Below are 24,832 nucleotides of genomic sequence, written 5' to 3' on the forward strand. Positions count from 1 at the left end.
CTAATCAATACATAGTTTTTGAATGCACTGACGTATTTAATAGCAAATTTCCCCATCATAATTTGGGTAATATTTTGACCGAGTTTGTAAACACTGGGTCTTGGAAGCCTCAGGGGCAGAGGAAGAAAGAACAAACACTTAAAAGACTGTTTCTCTCCTTCTTTGTTCATATTCTGTTTCTTGTTTTTTAAAATTAACTTTATTGAGATATAATTTACCTACAGTAAAACATACTCATTTTAGGTGTACAGTTCTACAATTCTGTATTGTGTACACACATGATATGGAACATTTCCACCACTCTCAGAAGTCCCCTGGTTTCCTTCCCTGTCAATCTCTGCCCACTCCTGGCCACAGGCAGCCTCCTTGTGTCAACACAGCCTGAATGCCTGTTCTGGAATCCCTCAAATAGAATTGTACTATATGTAGACTACTGTGTCCAGCTAGGCTTAGAGTCTGTGTGATTTGTCTGTGTGGTTGTATCTCCATTCCTTTTTTTTTTTTTTTTAATTACTGAATACTATTCCATAGTTGGACATACCACATTTTGTTTATCCATTTACTTGTTGACTGACATTTGTGATTTCCAGTTCTAGGGTAGGATGAAGAAAGCTAGCTATGAGCATTACTGAACAAGTCTGTGTGAAGATACATTTTCATTTATCATGGGCAAATGCCTAGAAGTGGAACTTCTGGGTTTTGTAATAAGTAAATGTTTAACTTCATAAGAAACTGTTTTTCCAAGTGGATTTACCCTTTTATATTCTCTGCAGCAATGGATGAAATCTCCAGTTCCTCCTCACGCTCTCAACCATCGGTATTTTAAATCTGATCTGCTCTGAAGGGGGTATCTCTTTCTTTGTTTTAAAAGAAATAAGCCATGTTTGTTGAATGAGTGCAAAAAGCATCTTTACCTCTGTGTTCCTAAATGAGCAAGTTTCTATCTGTAAGACACCTTTCTTTCTTCCGCTGTCTGTCACATACACACACCCACACACACACACCCCACACACACTCCACACACACACTCACTCGGGGGCCTTCTGTCATCCTGGGAAATAAAAGCATTGTTTCTCGTAGAATGGGCTTGCTTTCTCAGAAGCACAACAACCGGATGCCGGGGCTTCAAGACTAGGGCGCTGCAAACTCTCAGGCGCAGCGAGCTTTCCCCAAAGAGCTCTCACTCCAAGCCTCTCAACTGCTCCCTTCTCTACTAATAAATAATAATTGTCTTTTCAAAGAGCTGGTGTGTGGTTAGCGCTGGAGAGCTTCAGCTCGAGAGGAACGCTGTGGGTTGCCTCTCCGCTCCCTCCCCACGGTTCCATTTTCCACCCCGTTTGGACCCAGAGACACCGAGGGCTCTGGCGCCCGCTCCTCAGCCAGCCCCCGGGAACCCGGGCCCCCTGACCCCCGGCAGCGCGGGCACCGCGCCACCGGGCACCGGGCATGCTCAGAGGGCGGCGGCGCAGGCGTCGGCTGCAGTGGGGCCCGGGCGCCGGGAGGTGCCGCTGCATCTCCGCTTCCCGGCGCCTGACCCAACGCGCAAAGTTGGGCTGGAAGCCGCCGGGGGAAGGAGGGACGGAGCGAGCGCGGCGGCGGGGAAAGGGGGCGGGAAGCGGCAGGGGAAGGAGCCGGGCGGGGGGGGTGGGGGGCCGCCGGGCGTGTGTCACTCGCGCGCTCCCTCCGAGTCGGGAGGATGTGCTGAGCGCGGCGCCGGGAGGCGGCGGGGGCCGAGGAGCCGTACCCGGCGGGAGCCGAGGAGCCGTTCCCGGCGGCGGCTGGCAGCCCGAGCTGCCGCTCGGCGGCTCTCCTCCCTCCGAGGCTCCACATCCCGCGTCCCGCCCGGGCATGGTCGGGCGCCTCGCCCCCGCGCGCCCCGGCTGCTGAGTCTCGCGGGAGGCGGTGCGGAGGCCGGGAGGCCGGCGAGGCCGGCGCGGAGCGGAGGCGAGCGCCCCCGGAGCCGGGCAGGAGCCCGCGCCCCGCGCCCCGTCCCTGCCGCGCGCGCCCGGGTCGCCCGGAGCCCCCATGAGCCCTGATGGCCGGGGCACAGCCTGGAGTGCACGCGCTGCAACTCAAGCCGGTGTGCGTGTCCGACAGCCTCAAGAAGGGCACCAAATTCGTCAAGTGGGAGGATGTAAGTGGGGGCGGCCGGCGGGGGCGCGGGCGGCGGGCGGCGGGCGGCTCGCGGGGGCGGGGCGGGGGCGAGTTACGCAACGGGCGCCCGGGCCTCGGGGCGCGCGACGGCGGCGCTGGGTACCCGCTCCTGGGCCCTTGGGTCGGCAGTTGGGCGTCCGGGCTGGGTATGACCGGCGCCCCCTGAGGGTCTGGGATCTTGGGGCCGGTGGATCAGAAGCGCAGGAGGGGCCGGTGTTGCCGGGTGACTGGTCCTGAGAGTTTGGAAAGTGGGGAGGGTGAAGTTGGCACCCGCTGGAAATCGCTGGGATGTGGACAAGTAGCGCCCTTCTCCGCCGGCAGATGCACACCCCGTCCCCGACCGGCACCTCCTTTGGCCCCTTTGGAGAAGGAGCTGCCCCGGAGTCTGAACTGTTGAGTGGTGGCTCACCTCTTAGCGCTGTTCTAGGTGCCCACGCGGCAGAGGCAAGAGGACACGGCAGCCCAGCCGACAGGTGGCTGGTGATGCCAAACTTCAGCTCTGGGCTCCGCAGGGAAGGGCCCCGAGAAGGCTCGGGAGGACGCACCGGGGGAGGGCACAGGGGGTCACTGAGGGGTCAGCGGGGCGCGCTGGGCCTGCAGGCTACACGGGAAGGCGAGTTTCTGAGAACTGAGCTGGCTCAGTCTTCAGTTCGAAATAGACAGAACACGAGACATTCCTTCGATTTACCTTCATCTTTTGCCAGGACGGGCAAAAGCCCAGCCCCGGATCTCCAGTGACTCTGGACCCTAGGACTTAAAATGAATCCCCCCATTGCTTTCAAACATTTAAATTAATAATTTTGTTATATACATAGGGATCTTCAGATGGAGAACAATAAGTTCTAGATTTATGTCTTGAGTGTCATTCAAGGTGTCAGTCCTTAGATCCTTGAGCCGCTGGATCAAAGGATAGTTAGGTCCAAATGACTAAGGCATCGCTTAAACAGGAGAAATTATAGGAGAATCTTTTCTTGTTGAAAAGATTTTCCACCTAGTAAATTATAGTCTGTTATTCTCCAGGGTATTTTTCTTTAATCTCCTTAAGACATTTTCCAGTGTCTGAAAACAATTTAAATATTCCAGGTAGAGAATCCAATTACTTAGCAGAGCTGGTCTGTGTCTGTATTTTGGAAGTGCCAACAGGACTTAGAGGCTGAGTCCACAGCTTTCCTGAAAGCTCATACCAATTATTACATGCTGTAGGCAACCTTTTACTATGGACTTTACACCTTTCTCCTCTGTCCTAGTCTAATGACTGGATGTTTTCTGTAAATGGAATATAGCAGAATCTAAACAATAAGTTCAGCCAGAGATGAAAGGCTTTATTTGTGTCAAGGAGAACCAAAGACGATGGAGTTCAGCAACAAATAAAACAGTCTTGCCCTTCTGGAGATCCTTAGATAGAGAGCTGATGTGATGATGGGTTTAGTGAGAAAAAGAATGAAGAGTAGAAGGAAGAGAGAGAGAGAGACTTTGCAGGATAGAGAAGGATATTCCAGTATAAGCTCTGGATTTATTCACAGCCATGATTTTAAGTTGCTTTTTAAGTAATGATCCACAATATCTTGTTTGGAAGAAAATATGAGTGTCACTGGAAGTGACGGTCTTCCTTAGGAACGCATTTTGATACATCCAGGTAGATAATTTTTATTATGTGCATTTATTTCACATATATTTCTTTCTTACCTACTAATGCCAGGCCCTGGACTAGAGCCTGGTGTGATACAGAAAGCAGTAACCCTTCTGCTGACCTTTTAGCAGACCTTATAGCCTAGGTGAAGGAGAAAAAAATGTTTTCGAGAGGACCAGTGATATAGAGAGTGAGGGATGCAGGGAGAGTGTTGGAGAGCCTGCTGGTTGAATGCCGCCTGCAGACGCTAAGAAGGGCTCCCTCTGAGCATTGAACAGTGAGTTTCTGGGACGGCCCTGTAGGAGGACTGTGGGGACTAAGGAGAGGGCCGGTGGAATCTCAGAGTTTTCAAAGGTGAGAACCCAGGCTGCACCCAGGAGTCAAGTTATCTAGAATGCAATGATGTCTAGTCAAGTTGTCTAGAATGCAATTCAAGTTCCTTGTCTGGCCTTCTTGGTCTCCATGGTGATCTGTGGAGTGAGAGAACCCAGACTTTCTTAGGATGGTTTTTCCTTTCCCTAGATGTCACCCTTCTCCTCTTCCCAGTTCATATTTGTTCTTCTGGGATCAAACCAGTTTTGATTATCTGGCTAATTATATTGCATATTCATGAGACTGTGTGTTGAAGACAATGGAGAACTAGATTTTTCAGTCCGTGAGTACCTTCTGATTCTTTTACCAGTCAGCTGTGTGACTTTAGCTTAGTCACTTAACCTCTCTGAATCTTCACTGTGTCTTGCACAGACTGAGAGTGCTACATTTCCTACCTGTTTCGTCTGAAAGTTGGCTGTAGCTGATAGTGTACTTCTCACACTTGAGCATACTTAAGAAAGCTCTGGGAACCAGCCTCAATTTCTGATTCAGAAGGTCTGAAATGAGTCTGGGAATCTGCATTTTTCATAGGATTTTGAGAATAGGATTATTTCTCATCAGATCTTGAGATCTGGTGCTACTGGTTTGGGGAACCACACTTTGAAACCACTGAGATAAGATTTGTGGGAAAAACAAACAAACAAACTTGGAAAGTATGGTAGAGAGCATAATCTTGTTGGCTTGCATATATTTCCACTGGTTTGTTGATTTCATTTTATCTCTGTGTTTGCATTTTGAGAATTCTTCCAACTGTTACCTTTGTGCCTACGCACAGAGTCGGACACGACTGAAGTGACTTAGCAGCGGCAGGAGGTGGAACAACCTCAGTAACATAATCATGGATAATCTTTTTAGATCTTCCGGGATATTTTAGGAAAGGTCTCTGATGCCCAGGTTAAGTTAACTCACATTCGTGCATTTCTTTTGAATTTCTTATAGTCAATGAAACGTTTTCAGCATTTTCATCTGCTTCTAGTGGGAGTGTTAGAAAAGCAAAGGAAGCAGAGAAGCGTTTTGAGAGGCTGTCTAGTCTGACTTCCTGCCTTTGAGCAGGGGAGGCTGCTGTGTTTTTCCTTTTGGCTCTGACTTTGGGAAATGCATGCTGCCCCCTTCCCCCAAGGGTGTGCCCCATCTGCTAACGAGGAAAAGTAAATGCTGGAAATAATTTAAAATACCTCAAATATCTGACTCACTTAAAAGTTGTAAACCCTCTTCTCTGATCTTTAAGAGTAAGGATGGACAACTCAGAACAAATTTTCAATAACCCATTACAAAGTTTAATGGTACATTTGAAATTGATGCATTTGGAGCTATTTAGAATTGTGAAGAGATTCTCACTTGTTCCTTGAGTGGCTAAAGAACCGCAGTCACCAGTCCTGCTGTCCTGACCCCCATATAGAACAGAAGATGTCACCCAGAGGGTGCAGTGCCCGCATAGTCTGTTGGCTACCTACCAATGTCATGGTGAGGCTGTGGGCACTTTAAGAGTGGTAGTTAAAAGCTTTGACACTGGAGTTAACCAATCACAGCAGACAGAAAGTGGGGGTGGAGCTGGAACGGGGTCCTGGAGATATCTGTTCCATTAGGGCCAGGTATTAACTTTCCTTTTGCCCAATCATGGGAAGGCCTGGGGGTCCCCAGTGTCTCCAGGGGCAAATGGAAGTATTTCCATTTTTGAACAACTGTTCTCGTTCAGTCTCTAAGCCGTGTTTGACTCTTTGTGACCACATGGGCTGCAGCACGCCAGGCTTCCCTGTCCATCATCAACTCCTAGAGCTTGCTCAAACTCATGTGCATTGATTCAGTGACACCATCCAGCCATCTCATCCTCTGTCATCTCCTTCTCCTCCTGCCTTCAGTAAGGGTCTTTTCTAAAGAGTTGGCTCTTCACATTAGGTGGCCAAAGTATTAGAGCTTCAGCTGCAGCATCAGTCCTTCCAATGAATCGTTTCATTTCAGTTCAGTCGCTCAGTCATGTCTGACTCTTTGTGACCCCATGGACTGCAGCACTCCGTGCCTCCCTGTCCACCACCAACTTCCAGAGCTTACTCAAACTCATATCCATTGAGCCAATGATGCCATCCAACCATCTCATCCTCTGTTGTCCCCATCTCCTACTGCCTTCAATCTTTCCAAGCATCAGGGTCTTTTCAAATGAGTCAGTTCTTTGCATCAGGTGGCCAAAGTATTGGAGTTTCAGCTTCAGCATCAGTCCTTCCGATGAATATTCAGGACTGATTTCCTTTAGGATGGACTGGTTGGATCTCCTTGCAGTCCAAGGGACTCTCAAGAGTCTTCTCCAACACCACAATTCAAAAGCATCAATTCTTCGGTGCTCAGCTCTCAGTATAGTCCAACTCTCACATTCATACATGACCACTGGAAAAACCATAGCTTTGAATATATGGACCTTTGTCAGCAAAGTGATGTCACTGTCTAGGTTTGTCATAACTTTTCTTCCAAGAGCAAGCGTCTTAATTTCATGGCTCCAGTCACCATCCACAGTAATTTTGGAGCCCAAGAAAATAAAGTCTTGCACTGTTTCCATTTTTTCCCTGTCTATTTGCCATGAAATGGTGGGACCAGATGCCATGAGGTTAGTTTTTTGAATGTTGAATTTTAGGCCACCTTTTTCCACTTCCCTCTTTCACCTTCATCAAGAGGCTTTTCAGTGTCTCTTCACTTTCTGCCATTAGCATGGTATCATCTGCATATCTGAGGTTGTTGATTTTTCTCCTGGCAATCTTTATTCCAACTTGTGATTCATCCAGCCTGTCACTTCATACGATATACTCTGCATATAAGGTGAATAAGCAGGGTGACAATATACGATCTTGACGTACTCCTTTCCCAATTTTGAAGCAGTTTGTTGTTCCATGTCCAGTTCTAACTGTTGCTTCTTAACCTGCATGCAGGTTTCTCAGGAGGCAGGGACGGTGATCTGGTATTCCCATCTCTTAAAGAATTTTCCTCAGTTTTTTGTGGTCTACACTGTCAAAGGCTTTAGCATAGTCCGTGAAGCAGAAGTAGATGTTTTTCTGGAATTCTCTTGCCTTTTTCTATAATCCAATGGATGTTGGGAATTTGATCTCTGGTTCTTCTGCCTTTTAAAAATCCAGCTTGTATGTCTGGAAGTTCTCAGTTCATATACTGTTGAAGACTAACTTGAAGGATTTTGAGCATTACTTTGCTAGCATGCGAAATGAGTGCAATTGTGCAGTAGTTTGAACATTCTTTGGAATTGCTCTTCTTTGGGATTGGAATGAAAACTGACCCATTCCAGTCCTGAGACCACTGCTGAGTTTTCCAAATTTGCTGGCTTATTGACTGCAGCACTTTAACAGCATCACCTTTTAGGATTTTAAATAGCTTACCTGAACAACGAATAATGGTGTATAGGTATATATAGTTGAACATCAAGGCCAGGCCTTGCTGTCCAGAGCTTGGCCAGTAGATAAGGAGCTAACCTACGGTGGCGACTTGTCTCATCAGTGTTTTGAAAGGATGTACCTTGCTTTTATTTTGCATTTGTATCTGATCAGACTCTGGTGGTAGGAGGTGTGTGTACAGGACTGGGCATTTGAGAGTGGTCTGTGAGATATGAGTTACTTTCCCCGTCACAGCTAGGGAATTTGGGAGATTATGAGCTTGACCCCTCTCATTTCTCCATGTTGGGCAGGGTGTGGAGGAAAAGGCAAAGGTTTCCCAGTCTTGGATTTGCCCCAAACTCATCATTTTCAAGTGCACCATTATGCTTTCTGAGGGGTCATTGAAAATTTGTTTTCTATGTTTGCCCATTCTTCCTCTTAAAGATCTGTGTCTTTGTTCCACAAACTTTGGAGCATGGAGGGCTGCTCATTTGATTGTTTCCTTTTCTCTACTCTCACCCTCCAAATTCAGAGCTCAGTTGTGGATGAATAGCTTAGCGCATTGCAACCTCATTTTCCTCATGTAAGGTGAGGCTTGTAGTATCTCCTGCCGCACAGAGTAGCTGGTACCATTAAAAGAGCAAAGGTACATGCCCTGCTGTGTGTGGTGCCTGACACACAACACTCAATAAAGTATGTTTTAATCTTTATTTTATTTTTTTATTAATTTTTATTGGAATATAGTTGCTTTACAATTTTGTGTTTTTACTACTGTATGGCAAAGTGAATCAGCTTTATGTTGACATATGTTGTTGTTGTTCAGTCACCCAGTTGTGTCCAACTCTTTGCGACCCCTGGACTGCAGCACATCAGGCCTCCCTGTCCCTCACCATCTCTTCGAGTTTGCCCAAGTTCACGGTCATTGCATTGGTGACGCCGTCCAGCCATCTCATCCTCTGAAACCCTCTTCTTCTCCCCTCGATCTTTCCCAGCATCAGGGACTTTTTCAATGATTACCCCTCCTTTTTTGATTTCCTTCTCATTTAGGTCACCACAAAGCTTTGAGTACAGTTACCTGTGCTATATAGTAGGTTCTTAAACTATCTTTTTAAAGTGATGCATACATACTAAGTCACTTCAGTTGTGTCTGACTTTGTGACCCTGACTGTAGCCCTCCAGGCTTCTCTGTCCATGGAATTGTTGCCATGTCCTTCTTCAGGGATCTTCCTAACCCAGGGGTCAAACCCACATCTCTGGTGTCTGCTGCATTGGCAGGCAAGTTCTTTACCACTAGTGCCACCTGGGAAAAGTGATGGTCTCCCAATAGTTAGAGGGCCATGAACTTTATCAAGGGGGTCAGTATGTGTTGGATGACAGTTTTATTCTCCAAGTGGGAGGAGCTAGACCTTTCTTCCATTTCCTTTAATGTATATTTTGATTCTCATGCTTTATAATTTGAAATGGAAAAAAAATCAATTTTTTACCCTTTTGAAAAATGTTAAGTATTTTAGAGAAAATCTATATAAAAATCAGCACTCTTTCTTTAAAGCAAGTCAGTTTCCAAAGTGTTCTAAATTTTTATTTCTACATAAAAACCTTAATATCTACCACCCCACGCCCACACACAGAATAAGTACACAGGTTTGATGCCCAGAAGGAGGTGGAAACAGTTAACAAAATTCTTGTGATTTAGCAAGAAAAAATTATGTATTAATAGATACATGTAAATCTCACATTGTATATTGTATGTCACAAGAGTAATCTGACATTGGAAAGTCATAATTGCTAGACTGGGTACATTGTTTGGGAAAAAGGCTGAAGAACTGAAATAAGTAACACCCTCTCCTTTCTACACCACTCTGCCCTCTGCACCAGAAAACCCACAGCTAAAAGAGGTAACAATAATAAAAAACCTTAGTAGTATCTTGCGCTTTTCCCAACATCCTACACAAAAGCTCAGTTAGAACTTTCAGATTATGTAGAATCTGAAGTTTGCAGTTTCCAAAGTGGTGACAAGATGACACTGATGATATTAATGAGGAAGGAGACGGGAAGGTTTCTGAGGTGGGCAGTCAGCAGCATTCCCTTGGAGCAAGCTGCATGAGAGAAAGGGGAGAAGCAGTGCTGGTCGGTAGATGGTGCATCCAAAGGTAGTCCCAGAAGGCTGGCAGGTGCCCTCTCAGGGAAAGTCGCTCAGTCGTGTCCGACTCTGCGACCCTGAAAGTCCATGGGACTCTCCAGGCCAGAACATTGGAGTGAAGAGCCTTTCCCTTCTCCAGGGGATCTTCCTAACCCAGGGGCCAAGTCCAGGTCTCCCACATCGTGGGCAGATCCTTTACCAGCTGAACCACAAGGGAAGCCCTCTAAACTGTCACTTAAATATGCCCAGATATGTCCACTTTTCATTTCCAAAGAGCTTTTGTGAATTTCTCATTGACAGTGATTACTGCAGCCTTAAGGGTAAGAATATCACTTCTCCAAAGTGAACAAATAAACCTATTTCAAGCTGTTGATCAGAGTGTAACATTCATGAAGTTAAACTTGCAAATCTTGTGTCTAGCTGGATCAGTTTTCACCAAATGAATGCTGTGATCAGCACCAGATCGAGATAAACTGCTTGCCAGCCCTCCCTTAGGAGATCCTGAGCGCTCCCTTCCAGCCCTGCATACCCACTCTTCTGACTTGTAGCCCTATAGGTTGGTGTTGCCTCTCTTTGATCTAAGAAAGCTATTTTCTTTTTATTTTCAATGAAAACAAAAACCTAAAGCACTTTTATTACTGCCTTAGGACCTTCTTCAGCAATAACAAAAATGACTTATCCTGGGTTTAGATGGACCTTGATTAGGTCCTTATCTGTCCTAAAGCCTGGGAAGTGAAGCAGGTAAATGCCCCCAAGGCAAAAACAGTTAAACAAAACTCTGGTAATTGAGCAAGGAAATTTAATGCCTACAGGCTTTTACTGGCATAGCAAAGCATAGTAGTAGAGTGCTGTTTCTGGAATGTGTTTTTCTCTAGTAGTTTTTCTCTTATCTTTCCTGACCCGATATTCCCATCTGTGGTACATTAGGATAATTTACTCTGGCTATTAGCATATCTCCAATCCTTCCCAGGAAAGTTTTATCCTATCAGTAAATACCTTCAAATGATGTTTACCTGCAATGACTGTTTAAATGGGCCAGGAACAGTTTGCTTTTTTTATATCAAGCTTTGTTATCTGTGGTTACCTGTTTCTTATCAGGATCATTTCATTTTATCATGAACAAGGAGTGCCGGTAGAAAATGGAATGGGATTGATTGTGAATTGTTAACTAACACTCTGGGTCTCCACCTAAATGACAAATCTTTTGTAACTGAAGGCCTTAGTTTTCCTGTTACTGGAGCTAATAGAAGGTCTATTCAGCCTTTCTGGATCCTATCATAAATTCCATCTGCTCAGAGAGATTACATAATGCTCCCCTTTCCCCATCTATTCCTTATCAGACCCCACAATCAGAGCCAGTGCCCCTATATTGCACGAAGGAAAGGAACTAGGACGTGTTTCTGAGATTTACACATGAGACCCTAAGGATGCCATCGATTCTGTAATAAAAAAAAAAGTAAATGAAATAGAATATAAAGAAAGCTAGACTCTTGGAGAATTCTTCAAGTTCCCCTCTGACCACTTTGTGCTCTCAGATTTGATTTTATTATTTTCTTCACATGTTATTTTCAATTTGGGGAAATTTTTTATTTTATTTTTTCTGAAAAATGCTTAGGTATATGCTGAAATATAATTGATGTTGGTTAAATCCATATGCATTTATCAATAAAATTATTATCAATGGAGAAACATTATTATATAAAATTTTGAAAAATTTAGTGTTAAAGGGCAATTAAAAGCATCCTACATATGGTTTTCATTTCAAGGACTCTTTTTTTTTTCTTAATTCCAAATGTGTGTGTGTGTGTGTGTGTGTGTGTGTGTGTGTGTGTGTGTGTGTAAGTGTGTGTAAGTCACTCTTTGCAATCCTATGGACTGTAGCTTGGCAGGCTCCTCTGTCCATGGGATTCTCCAGACAAGAATACTAGAGTGGATTGCCATTTCCTCCTCCAGGGAATCTTCCTGATTGGGATTGAACCTGTGTCTCCTGCATTGGCAGGCGGGTTCTTTACCACTAGCACCACCTGAGAAGCCCAATTCCAAGTATACTTTTGTTTACTGTTATTTTTAAATAGGAATATAAGTGCTTTACAATGTTGTGTTTTTGCTATATAATGACATGAATGAAATACACATATTTGCCCTCCCTCTTGAGCAAGGACTTTTTTAGTTCACAATATTTGCTCTTTTTTTTTTTCTTTTCTGTTCATCACAGTGAAGTTTTATAAACAAGTTCAAGGAGAACAAATTAGTTAGCAAAGTGCTTTTATCTAAACTAGTCATGGTGGCTATTTATATATAACATTGATACATAGATTAAGAAAATCTATTTTCAGCAAAAAATCTTTTTTGCTGTTAAAAATCAATTTTTCTTTTAAACTTGTTTATAAAATAGGTAAAGGAAAGTTAATTTGATTCATTTTGTAGAAGAGGCCAAATAAGCTGAAAAAGAAAGACCCCAGAGCAAGTCAGCAAGTGGCCCAGTCGATTAAAAAATGATGAAGGAGGCTGACCAGGATTCTCTGTCAAGTGTGCTGTTTGGTTGAATGTCACTTAGCATCCATCCCCTCATCCTCTTTGTGGGACTTTTTATAATACAGAGTCTGGGAATCTAAAGCCATATTTACTGGACTTCCTGGAAGCATCTACTATTTTGGCTGTAAATTCAGCCCCGCTAGTATGAGATGCACTTGTATGGGATGTGGAAGGCTGATCTGTGAAGGAGGCCCCTTCTCTGCCGTCTCTGAGCTGTTTCTGCGGACACGTGGGTTGCTGCAGGAAGAAGTGCTGTCTTCTGCGTCCTTTCCCTGTGTCTGATTGCAGACAGGTGGTGGCCATCATGGCTGCTCCCTGTTCTCGGATTACTCTTCCTTCGTCTTCAGCTAAGCTGCTGTGTGTGTCACTTGAGTTTCGTCTTGATTTCTCACCTTTCTGAATGGGGTGGAGGCAGCAGTTCCACTCTAGGGTCAGCGTATCACATTCTGGGGTCATTCACAGAGGCCCAACCTGAAGCCTGCTTCTCCGGTCCTATTAATGATGCCATCAAGTGCCTGGGATTAAACTCCTTTGTGTACAAAGCTTCCAGAGAGGTTTCTGTTTCCTTTATTAATACCTGCCCAACGTGGCCTTTTACGGTTCTAGGATTCAGTGACTTTCAGTCCTGACATGCAGTAATCATCCACACAGCCTATGTAATTTTCTCCTTCAATATTACATTTGAGTATAATGAGTTTTGCTATAATACTGCCTCTTGGGTTCAGTGTTGAGAGTGAGTCCTAATAACTGGCCCTGATATTTACAAACCACTATCATTTATTTATGCATGCTAAGTTGTCTCAGTCATGTCCAACTCTTTGTGACCCCATGGACTGCAGCCCGCCAGGCTCCTCTGTCTGTGGGAATCTCCAGGCGAGAGTACTAGAGTGGGCAGCCATTTCTTTCTCCAGGGGATCTTCCCGGCCCAGGGTTTGAACCCTTGTTTCTTATGTCTCCTGCATTGGTAGGTGGATTCTTTACCATTGAGCCACTGGGAAGGCCATTATTTATTTATAGTCATGCCCATTTAGTCATGAAGACCACCTCAAGTGGTAGGGAAAGATCAAGTGTTGCTGCCGCTGCTAAGTCGCTTCAGTTGTGTCCGACTCTGTGTGATCCCATAGACGGCAGCCCACCAGGCTCCCCCGTCCCTGGGATTCTCCAGGCAAGAACACTGAAGTGGGTTGCCATTTCCTTCTCCAATGCATGAAAGTGAAAAGTGAAAGTGAAGTTGCTCAATCGTGTCTGACTCTTCGCAACCCCATGGACTGCAGCCTACCAGGCTCCTCCGCCCATGGGATTTTCCAGGCAAGAGGACTGGAGTGGGTGCCATTGAAGTGTTACTTTTCCTATTTTATGTAGATGTCAGCTGGGGCTAGTGGGTGGTGAGTTGCCCAAGTTGCCCACAGCTAGTTAGAGGCAAAGTCGGGTCTTTAGGTTAAATTATGGGCCTCTTCCAGTCTCTGGAGAAGGAAATGGCAACCCACTCTGGTATTCTAAACTGGAAAATCCCATGGACAGAGGAGTGTGGCCGGCTTACAGTACAGGGGTCGCAAAGAGTCAGACACGACTCAGCAACTTTACTTTCCAATTTACTGTGGCAAACAGGTTCGAAACAGGAACCTTTGGGTAACAAAAGGCTTTTAATAGAATTCAAATGAATACAAGTTGAAAGTGATTCACTGACTTTTCCAAAGAATCCCCCTGATTTTAGGATTCATACAAATGAGGCTAAGATCCTTGCAAACTCATCCCTCTTTGCTAGTGTCTTAATAAACAGCTGCAATATTTTATGATGTACACACAAAGTCCATTTTTATTATACAACATAGGACTTGGAAATGTAGGAAAACTTCATTGCTGCTTTGAGGCTCAAAGACAGTTTATTCTTCAAATGTTCTACATTAGTTAGTGAGTATAAAACATGCTTGTGGAAAGATATTTAAGAATGGTGTTTAAAGCAAAGTTCATTTTGTCCTTACCTAATCAGTGACACTTTGTATCTAACAAGACTCATTACATGTGCTTTTCTATCTTTTTCTCTTCCAAACATACTTGCAAATGCTGTCTTTTGTTGGATTCCCCTAAGGCTGATCCCACGGCTTCCTATAAGAAATTTTTGATCTTGGAAGACGGAAGATAAGGTGGGCATGAGGGAAGTGTAGAAGTTGCCCCATGACCCCAGGCAAGAGGCAGGATTACTTGGAATTCAAAGTGGTGTCAACTGAGAGGTCAGATATAAGCTGCCAGGACAGGAAGTTACCTCCAGGGAGGTGGTGATACCTTAACTGGACCAGGGCCTCTGTGTTATTCATCTTCTTTCCCTAGGACAAAGCAGAGGCTTGGCACTGACTTGGTGCTCAGGGAATGTTTGTAGAATAAAGGACTCATCTAGTGTGTGTCTCCCTCACAGTGGGTTCTTCTCCCTCACAGTGGGTTCACAGTGGGAAGGGAGGCAGGCGGTCTTAGGGAGACTTGGAGGATAGTCATGCTCCCAAGACCCTTTCATGCCATGTCACGTGTGGTGCTGGGTCCATCTTTCCATTCCCTCTGAAATCTCCCTCTGTGGCCTTCTTAACTTTTGTTTCTCCATGTGAGTTCCAGAAGCAAAACGTTTACTGTTAGCATGTAGATTGCTGTCACAGGTACACATTTCCTGTGAAGGCTAAATACAGCTTAAGGTTGAGTGTGCACTCAATTGTAATTCAATATTGGTTGAAAATTACGATGCTTAGTGTATTTACATCTCTTATTCTGGATGTTACCAGTGGCTTCTGTTTTCTGAAGAAGATACACATTTACCCAGATTTTGCAAGGAAAATTGCCCTTAAAGAAACTCAGAAGTGTTGGGAGTGATGAACAAAAGACTGATGGTTGTGAAAACATCCTATCAGGATAATGATTCACAAGGAGAAAATCGAGTATGTGAGTTTTATTGCCAAAATGAGAAAAATATCAAGTAAAAGACATATAGTTTTAAAATATTATTTATACTAAAAATTCCACCTACACTGTTTCTTCTTTATAGAGGGAATGGAAGTCACCAGGACAATAGTATTGATGTATGCCCTTCCCCACTCCTAGTTCAAGCACCTGGATCACCTCCGTGGTCCTGCCTTCTCTTCTGTTCCTGGGGAAGCAGCGTACCTTCTCTGTGTCCAGGGGCCCATGCCTGCTGGTTTCTCTGGATCCTGGATTCATAATTATCCTCCCCTTTGACAGTGTCTGTGAAAGATTCTTCTCTGCTGACGCTCTTCTAAGAACGTGGAAATAGGCCTTGTAGTCCCACAACGGCTGGCGTAGACTCCAGCAGAGTCCTCCGCCCACCTTCCTCTGCAGTTGCCGCCCTGCCCCTCCTCCCTTCCTCTGCAGGGAGATGCCGCTCCCCCCACCTTCTCCTCCCCTCCCACCTGTCCTCCTGAGCCTTGTTCTGCCTTTGCCACTGCTTTGAAGTTTCTCTCGCCAGTGCTATTGGCAGGTGATATTTTGCCAGCTGATATTTTTCAGAATCGACCTTACTTCTTTTTCTGCAGGTTCCTTCCATCCACTTTTTTGTTCAGAGTTCCTACTTTCAATATGTATTGATGCTTCTTATAAGCTGGACATTTTGCTAGTGTTGTGGATTGATGATGATAAATGATTTGGTTCCCATCTTCATGGAGTTGATATTCTGCTAGGGGAGATAGATGCTCAGCAAATAGAGGTAAGGGATGTCACTCTAATTGTGCTAAGTACTACAGAAAAAAAGTGCAAAAATACAAATGAGTGTAAGAAGCTTGGAAGGAGTCCCTAGAGAAATTCTGTGTAGGGGAAGACCTGAGTTATAAGTAGTTCTTCAGCTAACAAAAGGATGGGAAGTGTGTAAGTTGAAGGAGCCGCGCTGGTGAGCATCCGAAGGAAGGAGGGCACAGGGGACTTTGAAGGACAGAGAAGAATAAGCGAATGGGGAACTCAATGGCTCGGATAATGAGGAGAGAGGGCAAGGGGCTGCATATATCCTGTGTAGGCCATTGCAGGATTTTATCATGAAGGCAATGTAAAGCCACTAAGTTATGTTTCTCAACCTCAGCACTATTTACATTTGAGGCTAGATGATTATTTGTTAAAGAGATTGGCCTGTGCACTGTAGGATGTTCAGCAGCATCCCTGGCATCTATCAACTAGATGCCAGTAAAAAACTTCCAGTGTAACAACCAAGATTGTTTCTGGGCATGGCCAGCATTTCCCTGGAGAGCAAAACTGCCCTGGTTCAGAATCCTTGATTAAAATGTAAACCACTGATTTAAATCTTAACTGATTAAGTGTTGAGCCAGGACCTTCCTGATACTTCAACGGTTAAAACTCTGTGCTGCCATTGCAGGGCCAGGTTTGATGCCTGGTTGGGGAACCAAGATCCCACATGCTGTATGGCACAGGCAAAGAGAGGGAGAGACAGAGAGAGAGAAAGGGAAAGAGGACGTTATCATATACAAAAAGTATTGGGCCACTGTATGTGCGTGCACATGCACCTGGCTAGCAGCCGTGTGAAAAGATGCTCATCATTTGTCATCAGTCATCAGGGAAATGCATTGATAAGATAAAACCACCAGTGAGATGCCACCTTACAGCCCCCAGACCTATATCTATATCTTCCTGAAATGATCAGTTTACTCATCTGATGCCCCCACGAAACAGTGAGCACTTTGGGTGATGGGGGATCTGGATGTTCATTTGAATCCCTGGTACAGACCTGCAGTACCTTGTATGGTATTTAAAGGTGCATGCTTTCAACTGTTTGTTGTATTTTGTTAAAAGAGATTTTTATACTTGTCAGTAAATGGCAGTTATTTTAATGGCGCTTCTCTCCACTTTTTGCCTGCTCCATCCTGGACTTTCTTCCCTCCTTCACTTTCCTGTTCTTCGGGAAATTTCAGACTGGACAGACCCGGGGAAAAGCTTCTAATGCATGCTGTTGCACCTAGGTTTACTTCGCTGATCCTAGTCTCATACTTAAACATCTAAGACCACCTTTGTTGTGTGTGTGTCTGTGTGTGTGTGTGCGCGTGTCCCTGTGTGTGTCTGTGTGTGTGTGCATGTGTATCTCGTAGCCAGGGCTGCGTGGCTGACATTTGTTGGGCATCACATCTGATTTTCTGTGACCCTAGGACTTCTTTTCCCCTCACATGACTCTTCCCCATCATATATGTATTTTCCATCTTTGGCTCTGCTGCTTGTCTGAGGCAAGTCTAGGGTGATCCCTGTAGAGCATGGCTGGTTCTTTTCCCTTGCTGACTCTGAAGCATTGATTGGTCTAGAAGCACGCATCTCTTGCTGCTTGTGTTCTCTTGTTCAGTAGCATGAGGACGTGGACTCACCATGGAGTCAGGACCATGGTCAGCCGCGGTCGGTGGGTGGGCTTTCTGACAGTGGGGGCTATGGGGCTGTGGGCTGGCCCTTGACAAAAGGCGAAATGGGTTACAGCCTTCAGGTTACAGCCTTCAGGTTACAGCTTATATCAGTTTTCTGAGGTGTCCATAAAGTAGCATGGACTGAGAGACTTTAACTACAGAAATGTGTTTTCTTATTGTTTTGGAGGCTGCACGTCTGAGATAAGGCGTTGACAGAGTTGGCTCCTCCTGAGGACCCTGAGGGAAGGACTTGTTGCCTCTCTTCTCAGCTTGTAGGTGGCTGACTTCTCCCTGTGTTTCATGTCATTTTCCCTCTGTATGTGTCTGGGTCCACATTTCTTTTTTTTTTTCATAAGGATGCCAATCCTACTGAGTTAGGGCCCACCTTTAATAAATTCTTTTAACTGAATCACCTCAGTGAAACTTGTCTCTAGATAAGGTTGCACTCTGAAGCACTGCATAGCACTTGAACACTTGAATTTGGAGAGGGACGGTTCAGTTCATTATGCACCTGGCCTGGTAAAGGAGAGCTCAGAGCAGCAGGGTATTGGTTCTACTCAGATACTTGAAGAATTGACTCTTGGAAGCAACTAGACTTTGGACTAAGATGTTAAAACTAAATGGTAGCTGCATACATACATAAAAAGTACTGAAACTTTCTAGGTAGAATTATCTGGCCAAGCTTACTTGTGAAAAAGATTTCCCTATTAAGGAGAATACTTACTGTGAGCTGCTCTGACCAGTAGAAATATAAAATAAGTCACACTGGAAACGTAAAATTTTCTAGTGCCATATTAAACCAAGTAAAAAGAAACAGGCGAAATTAATTTTAGCAATATACTTTATTTAACCCAATATATTGATTTTCATGGGCTTCCCTGGCAGCTCAGACAGTAAAGAGTCTGGCTGCAATGCAGGAGACCCAGGTTCGATCCCTGGGTTGGGAAGATCCCCTGGAGAAGGGAATGGCAACCCACTCCAGTATTCTTGCCTGGAGAATTCCATGGGCATAGGAGCCTGGCAGGCTACAGTCTGTGGGGTCACAAAGAGTCTGACATGATTGAGTGACTAATGCTTTCCCACTTTCATTGATTTAAATGTATAACCAATATAATAACACATCTTAGCCAAACTTGTCACATTTCAAATGCTCTGTGGTCTCAGGTGAGCCCATATTCAGCAGCATAGGTAGAGAGCATGCCTGCTCAATTGGGACCAAATCATCTCCAAAGAAGTGAAAAATGGTTCTTGAGGGGTAAAAAGCTTAACTCTTTTAATTTTATATAAAGCACGGTATATATACAACATCTAAATAAATATTCAGAACATCTGTGATATTAACATTTCATGGAGGATGATTAGAAAAGTAGATGTCAAAAAAAGCTCTTCAGCTGGGCAGTAATGAAATAGCACTGAGTGGCAGTGGTATAGAGTCTGTCCTAAAGGTTTAATCCAGTACTACACCTACTAGCTTAGCTAGGTTTCCTTGGACAAGTTAGTTAAGTTAAACCTGAGTCTATTTATCTGTAAAGTGAGGATAATAACAGTGTCTACCTCTTAAAATTTTATAAATATCAAAAGAGAAAATCCATTTAAAGTTTAAACTGCAGCTCAGACAAAAATGTTTAGGATGTGTCTGTTATTATTTGGTCAGGGAGTTTTGTAAAGAATATTCTGGTATCAGGAGGGAGTTTGGACTATTTTGTCACTGCTTACCAGTTTCTTTAAGACATTTGATTTATTTATTATTAATGTATAGTTGATTTATTATGTTAGTTTCAGGTGTACAGCATATTGATTCAGTATTTTTATAGATCATACCCCAGGATATGTAATTTATTTTATAGTTATTTTCCAGGGAAGAGTACTGGAGTGGGTTGCCATTTCCTTCTCCAGGAGATCTTCCCAAACCAGGAATTGAACCCATGTCTCCTGCTTTGGCAGGTGGATTCTTTACCACTAAGCTGCTTGAGAAGCCCTTATATCAGCACATTGATGAGCAAATCATGAGCAAATAAAGCTGTCACAGGATTTTGTTGATTGTAATATTGATTCCAGTGATTTTTTCTTGCTGTACTAGCTTTCATTTTTTTTTTTTTTCCAAATTGAGGTTTTATGGAGGCCTTTTACTTTGTTCCTTGACTGTCTTTTATTTGACCTAAAGTCTTTTTGGGGAACTCATGTAAATAGCAAAACAGCAGCTTCTTATATCATTATAATACATTTCACTTTTGAGGCAATAGGATTGAGAGTGAAATGGTTTCTAGAAGGAAAGAGGTACATAGAAGTTTACTGTACACTGTCCACAATTACTAACTTAAGACAGTGTGTTTATTAATTTTCCTCTTTTCAAGGTGGAAGTTTATTGAAAAAAATACCTTATAACTTTAAATAAGCAAATTAAAGTTGAATTCCTAGATATAAGCCATTTACTTACAAGAAACAGGGACTTCTACATTTTAACCTCACTGGTGTTTCTTGGCATTTGCATCATTGTATTCCTGACATCATTGAAAACTTAAGTTGAAATGCAGATTCTTAAACTCTATTCCAGTTTGAGATTATCTCCTAAATGAGAAACTTCAGAGAAAGGGCTCAGGAGTCTGTGTTTTAACAAGACCCCCTGTAAATCTGATGCACCAAAAGTTTGAAAATCACTGTCCTATGGAATAGACATATTATAGATATTGATAGAGAAAGAATAAAAACTAGACCATATGAGAGTTATCTCCATTATTCTGCAGTGAAATGCTACAGTTGCCTTGGAAATGAAGGATGGCCATGTATTTCAAATTTCAAACTAGAGCCGATATTCTGACAATTAAGGATATTTGATCTCTGCATCTGGTGTCTCTATTTCTGCTTTGCCAATGAGATCATCTATACCATTTCTTTTAGATTCCATGTAGATTGTTCTAATGTATATATGCATTAATATACAGTATTTATTTTTCTCTTTTTGACTTACTTCACTCTGTATGACACTCTCCTGGTTCATCCACATCTCTACAAATGGCACAATTTCGTTCCATTTCATGGCTGAGTAATATTCTGTTGTATATATGTACCACACCTTCTTTATCCATTCAGCTGTTGTGAGTCATTTAGGTTGTCTTCCTAAATGTCTAGGTTGCTTCCTAAATGTTTATAGATATTTAGGTTGCTTCCTAAATTGGCTATTGTAAATAGTGATGTTATGAACATTGGGATGCTGCTGCTGCTGCTGCTAAGTCGCTTCAGTCGTGTCCAACTCTGTGCGACCCCAGAGATGGCAGCCCACCAGGCTCTTCTGTCCCTGGGATTCTCCAGGCAAGAACACCGGAGTGGGTTGCCATTTCCTTCTCCAGTGCATGAGAGTGAAAAGTGAAAGTGAAGTTGCTCAGTCGTGTTCGACTTCGTGATCCCATGGACTGCAGCCTACCAGGCTCCTCCATCCATGGGATTTTCCAAGCAAGAATATTGGAGTGGGGTGCCATTGCCTTCTCTGGAACATTGGGATGCATGTGTCTTTTTGAATTATGCATTTCTCTGGGTATAAGCCCAGTAATGGGATCACTGGGTCATATGATAGTTCTATTTTTAATTTTTAAAGGAACTTCCATGCTGTTTTCCATAGTGGCTGTATCAATTTTGCTCCCACCAACAGTGCAGGAGGGTTCCATTTCTCCATACTCTCTCCAGCACTTATGTTTGTAGACATTTTGATGATGGTCATTCTGACCAGGGTGAGGTGATACCTTATTTTAGTTTCGGTTTCCATTTCTCTAATAATGAGCAATGTTGAGCATCTTTTCATGTGTCCATTGGCCACCTATATGTCTTTGGAGAAATGGCTACATACTCCATAGCACAGAGAACTCTATTTAATGTACTATGTTGACCTGAATGGGAAGGAAATCCAAAGGGGAGGAGTTATTATGTATACATTGACTTCCCAGGTGACCCAGTGGTAAAGAATCTGTCTGCAATGCAGAAGATGCTGGAGACGTGGGTTTGATCCCTGGGTCGGGAAGATCCGGGAGGAAATGGCAACCCACTCCAGTATTCTTGCCTGGAAAATTCCACGGGCAGAGGAGCCTTGACGGCTACATTCCATGGGGTTGCAAAGAGTCAGACATGACCGAGTAGCTGAGCACATACCTATAGCCGATTCATTTTGCTGTACAGTAGAAACTAACACAACATTGTAAAGCAATTATGTGCCAATAAAAGTTAATTTACAAAAGGAATACTTGAGGTCTGGGTTGAGTGGCTACTTCAGTGGGGGGAGAAAATAGACACTTGCTGCTATGTGGGAGGTGGGAAAAAAACCAGTGGAATTGAAAGTGGATATTCATGTATTTCTGGGTAAGATCCTGCTTTGCATGGCAAGAATGCCAAGTCCCAGCTGATCTTGGAATGTTAGAGGTGATTATGGAGGAAGTAGGCAGAGAGCCGAGATAAATGATCATTTAGCAGAAGAACTGTGGCAGGAAGAGTGGGGTCAAAAAAATATTGAACAAAGGAACTTTAATTTTGGAGGAGGAGAAGGAATAAGCTAGAAATAGCAGTATCAGAAGCACCAAGGCAGCCTAACACAATATTCCAGCATATAAATTTGAGTAGTTTTACTCTGCTAACTATAAGTATTTGATTGTCTCGGATCCTGGCAGTGAACTGTCACCAAGATTTTGATTAGAATCTTACCTAATACTCTTGTCAGACACTCTGATAAGAAAAGGAACTGACATGAGAATGAGAAGTTACATCTACAGGTTAATTGCAAATTTACCTGGAAATGGGGTTGTGTGTTCTGTGAAGTCTGATGGAAACTTTTATTTTGCCCAACTCTGGAAGAGTAGGTGATATAATGGAACTGAAAATATTGCTATGATTTATTGGAAATATTGCTCTGAACTTTTATGCATGTAATCTTATAGGAGAAGCCTAAAATGTTTTAAAAATTATTCTTGCATTATAATATCAAATTTGCTTCCAAATGTCTTTTTTTTTTACATTTAGAAATAATTTTGGAATTTTAAAATTTCAGCTGAATTTCTATGCAGAAGCACAAGCCTTGTAAAGGATATTTTCAGACTGCACATTAAGTACGAATCTTAAGAATGTCAGGAAAAAACATAATGGCAGTTCCTCAGAAAATTAAATATAGAACTATCATATGATCCAGTTATTCCACTTCTGAGTATATATGGAAAAGAATTAAAAGCAAGGATGCAAACAATTATTTGTAGACCCTTTTCAGAGCAGCATAGTTCACAATAAGAGGAGGTTGAAAACAACCCAGATGTCCATCGATGGATGAGTGATTAAAAATGATATATCCATATAATTGAGGAGTATTCAGTCTTAAAAAGAAGGGCATTTTGACATCTACTGTGACATGGATGAAGCTTGAGCACATTATACTGAATGAAATTGACCAAATACAAAAGGAAAAATACTTGTATGATTCTACTTATGTGTGTGTATTAGTTGCTTATTCGTGTCTGACACTCTGCAGCCCCATAGACTGTAGCCCACCAGGCTACTTACGTGAGTTATCAAAGAGCAGTCTAGTCATAGATATAGAAATGGTGATTGTCAGGGCCTGTGGCAAGGAGGGAATGGTGAGTTAGTGTTTATTGAGTGTGGAGTTTGAGTTTGGAAAGATGAAAAAGTTCTGGGGATGGGTGGTGGTCATGGTTGCATAGCAGTGTGAAAACATTAAATACTTTGCTTAATGAACTTAATGAACCTTACACTTAAAAATGGTGAATTTTATATATGTATATGTGTATATATATATATATACCCCAATAAAAAGAATACTGTGATAATCATTTAATATTTTAATAATTCAACTTTTAAAAGTTACTACAATAATCTACTACAATAATAATAAATATTTTTATGTGCCAAGAATTGATCCAGGTGCTTTACCCAAATTACCCTATTTCAGTTCAGTTCAGTCGCTCAGTCTGTCCGACTCTTTGCGACCCCATGAATTGCAGCACGCCAGGCCTCCCTGTCCATCACCAACTCCTGGAGTTTACTCAAACTCATGTCCATCGAGTCAGGATTGCCATCCAGCCATCTCATCCTCTGGCGTCCCCTTCTCCTCCTGCCCCCAATCCCTCCCAGCATCAGAGTCTTTTCCAGTGAATCAACTCTTTGCATGAGGTGGCCAAAGTACTGGAGTTTCAGCTTTACCATCATTCCTTCCAAAGAACACCCAGGACTGATCTCCTTTAGAATGGACTGGTTGGATCTCCTTGCAGTCCAAGAGACTCTCAAGAGTCTTCTCCAACACCACAGTACAGTTCAAAAGCATCAATTCTTCGATGCTCAGTTTTCTTCACAGTCCAACTCTCACATCTATACATGACCACTGGAAAAACCACAGCCTATACTAGAAGGACCTTTGTTGGCAAAGTAATGTCTCTGCTTTTGAATATGCTATCTAGGTTGGTCATAACTTTTCTTCCAAGGAGTAAGCGTCTTTTAATTTCATGGCTGCAGTCACCATCTGCAGTGATTTTGGAGCCCCCCCAAAATAAAGTCTGACACTGTTTCCCCATCTATTTGCCATGAAGTGATGGGACCAGATACCATGATCTTAGTTTTCTGAATGTAGAGCTTTAAGCCAACTTTTTCACTCTCCTCTTTCACTTTAATCAAGAGGCTTTTTAGTTCCTCTTCATGTTCTGCCATAAGGGTGGTGTCATCTGCATATCTGAGGTTATTGATATTTCTCTCCACAATCTTGACTCCAGCTTGTGATTCCTCCAGCCCAGCATTTCTCATGATGTACTCTGCATAGAAGTTAAATAAGCAGGGTGACAATATACACCCTTGACATATTCCTTTTCCTATTTGGAACCAGTCTGTTGTTCCATATCCAGTTCTAACTGTTGCTTCCTGACCTGCATATAGGTTTCTCAAGAGGCAGGTCATGTGGTTTGGTATTCCCATCTCTTTCAGAATTTTCCACAGTTTATTGTGATCCTCACAGTCAAAGGCTTTGGCATAGTCAATAAAGCAGAAATAAATGTTTTTCTGGAACTCTCTTGGTTTTTCGATGATCCAGCAGATGCTGGCAATTTGATCTCTGGTTTCTCTGCCTTTTCTAAAACCAGCTTGAACATCTGGAATTTCATGGTTCATGTATTGCTGAAGCCTGGCTTGGAGAATTTTGAGCATTACTTTACTAGCATGTGAGATAGGTGCAATTGTGTGGTAGTTTGCGCATTCTTTGACATTGCCTTTC

The 24,832-nt window shown here is 43.3% G+C and overlaps 1 protein-coding gene across 1 annotated transcript in view; it reads left to right on the plus strand.

Annotated features, from left to right (window-relative positions):
• The first annotated feature begins 2,035 nt into the window (after positions 1-2,035).
• The window catches only part of PLCB1 (phospholipase C beta 1), an 854,775-nt gene continuing 831,978 nt past the window's right edge, over positions 2,036-24,832 (plus strand). Inside the window, exon 1 of the mRNA XM_068987480.1 lies at positions 2,036-2,134. Within this exon, the coding sequence (XP_068843581.1) occupies positions 2,036-2,134 (99 nt within the window). The remainder of the gene's footprint in view (positions 2,135-24,832) is intronic.

This window comes from Capricornis sumatraensis, chromosome 15 (assembly GCF_032405125.1).
Source record: "Capricornis sumatraensis isolate serow.1 chromosome 15, serow.2, whole genome shotgun sequence".
In the NCBI taxonomy this organism is placed as follows: Eukaryota; Metazoa; Chordata; class Mammalia; order Artiodactyla; family Bovidae; genus Capricornis; species Capricornis sumatraensis.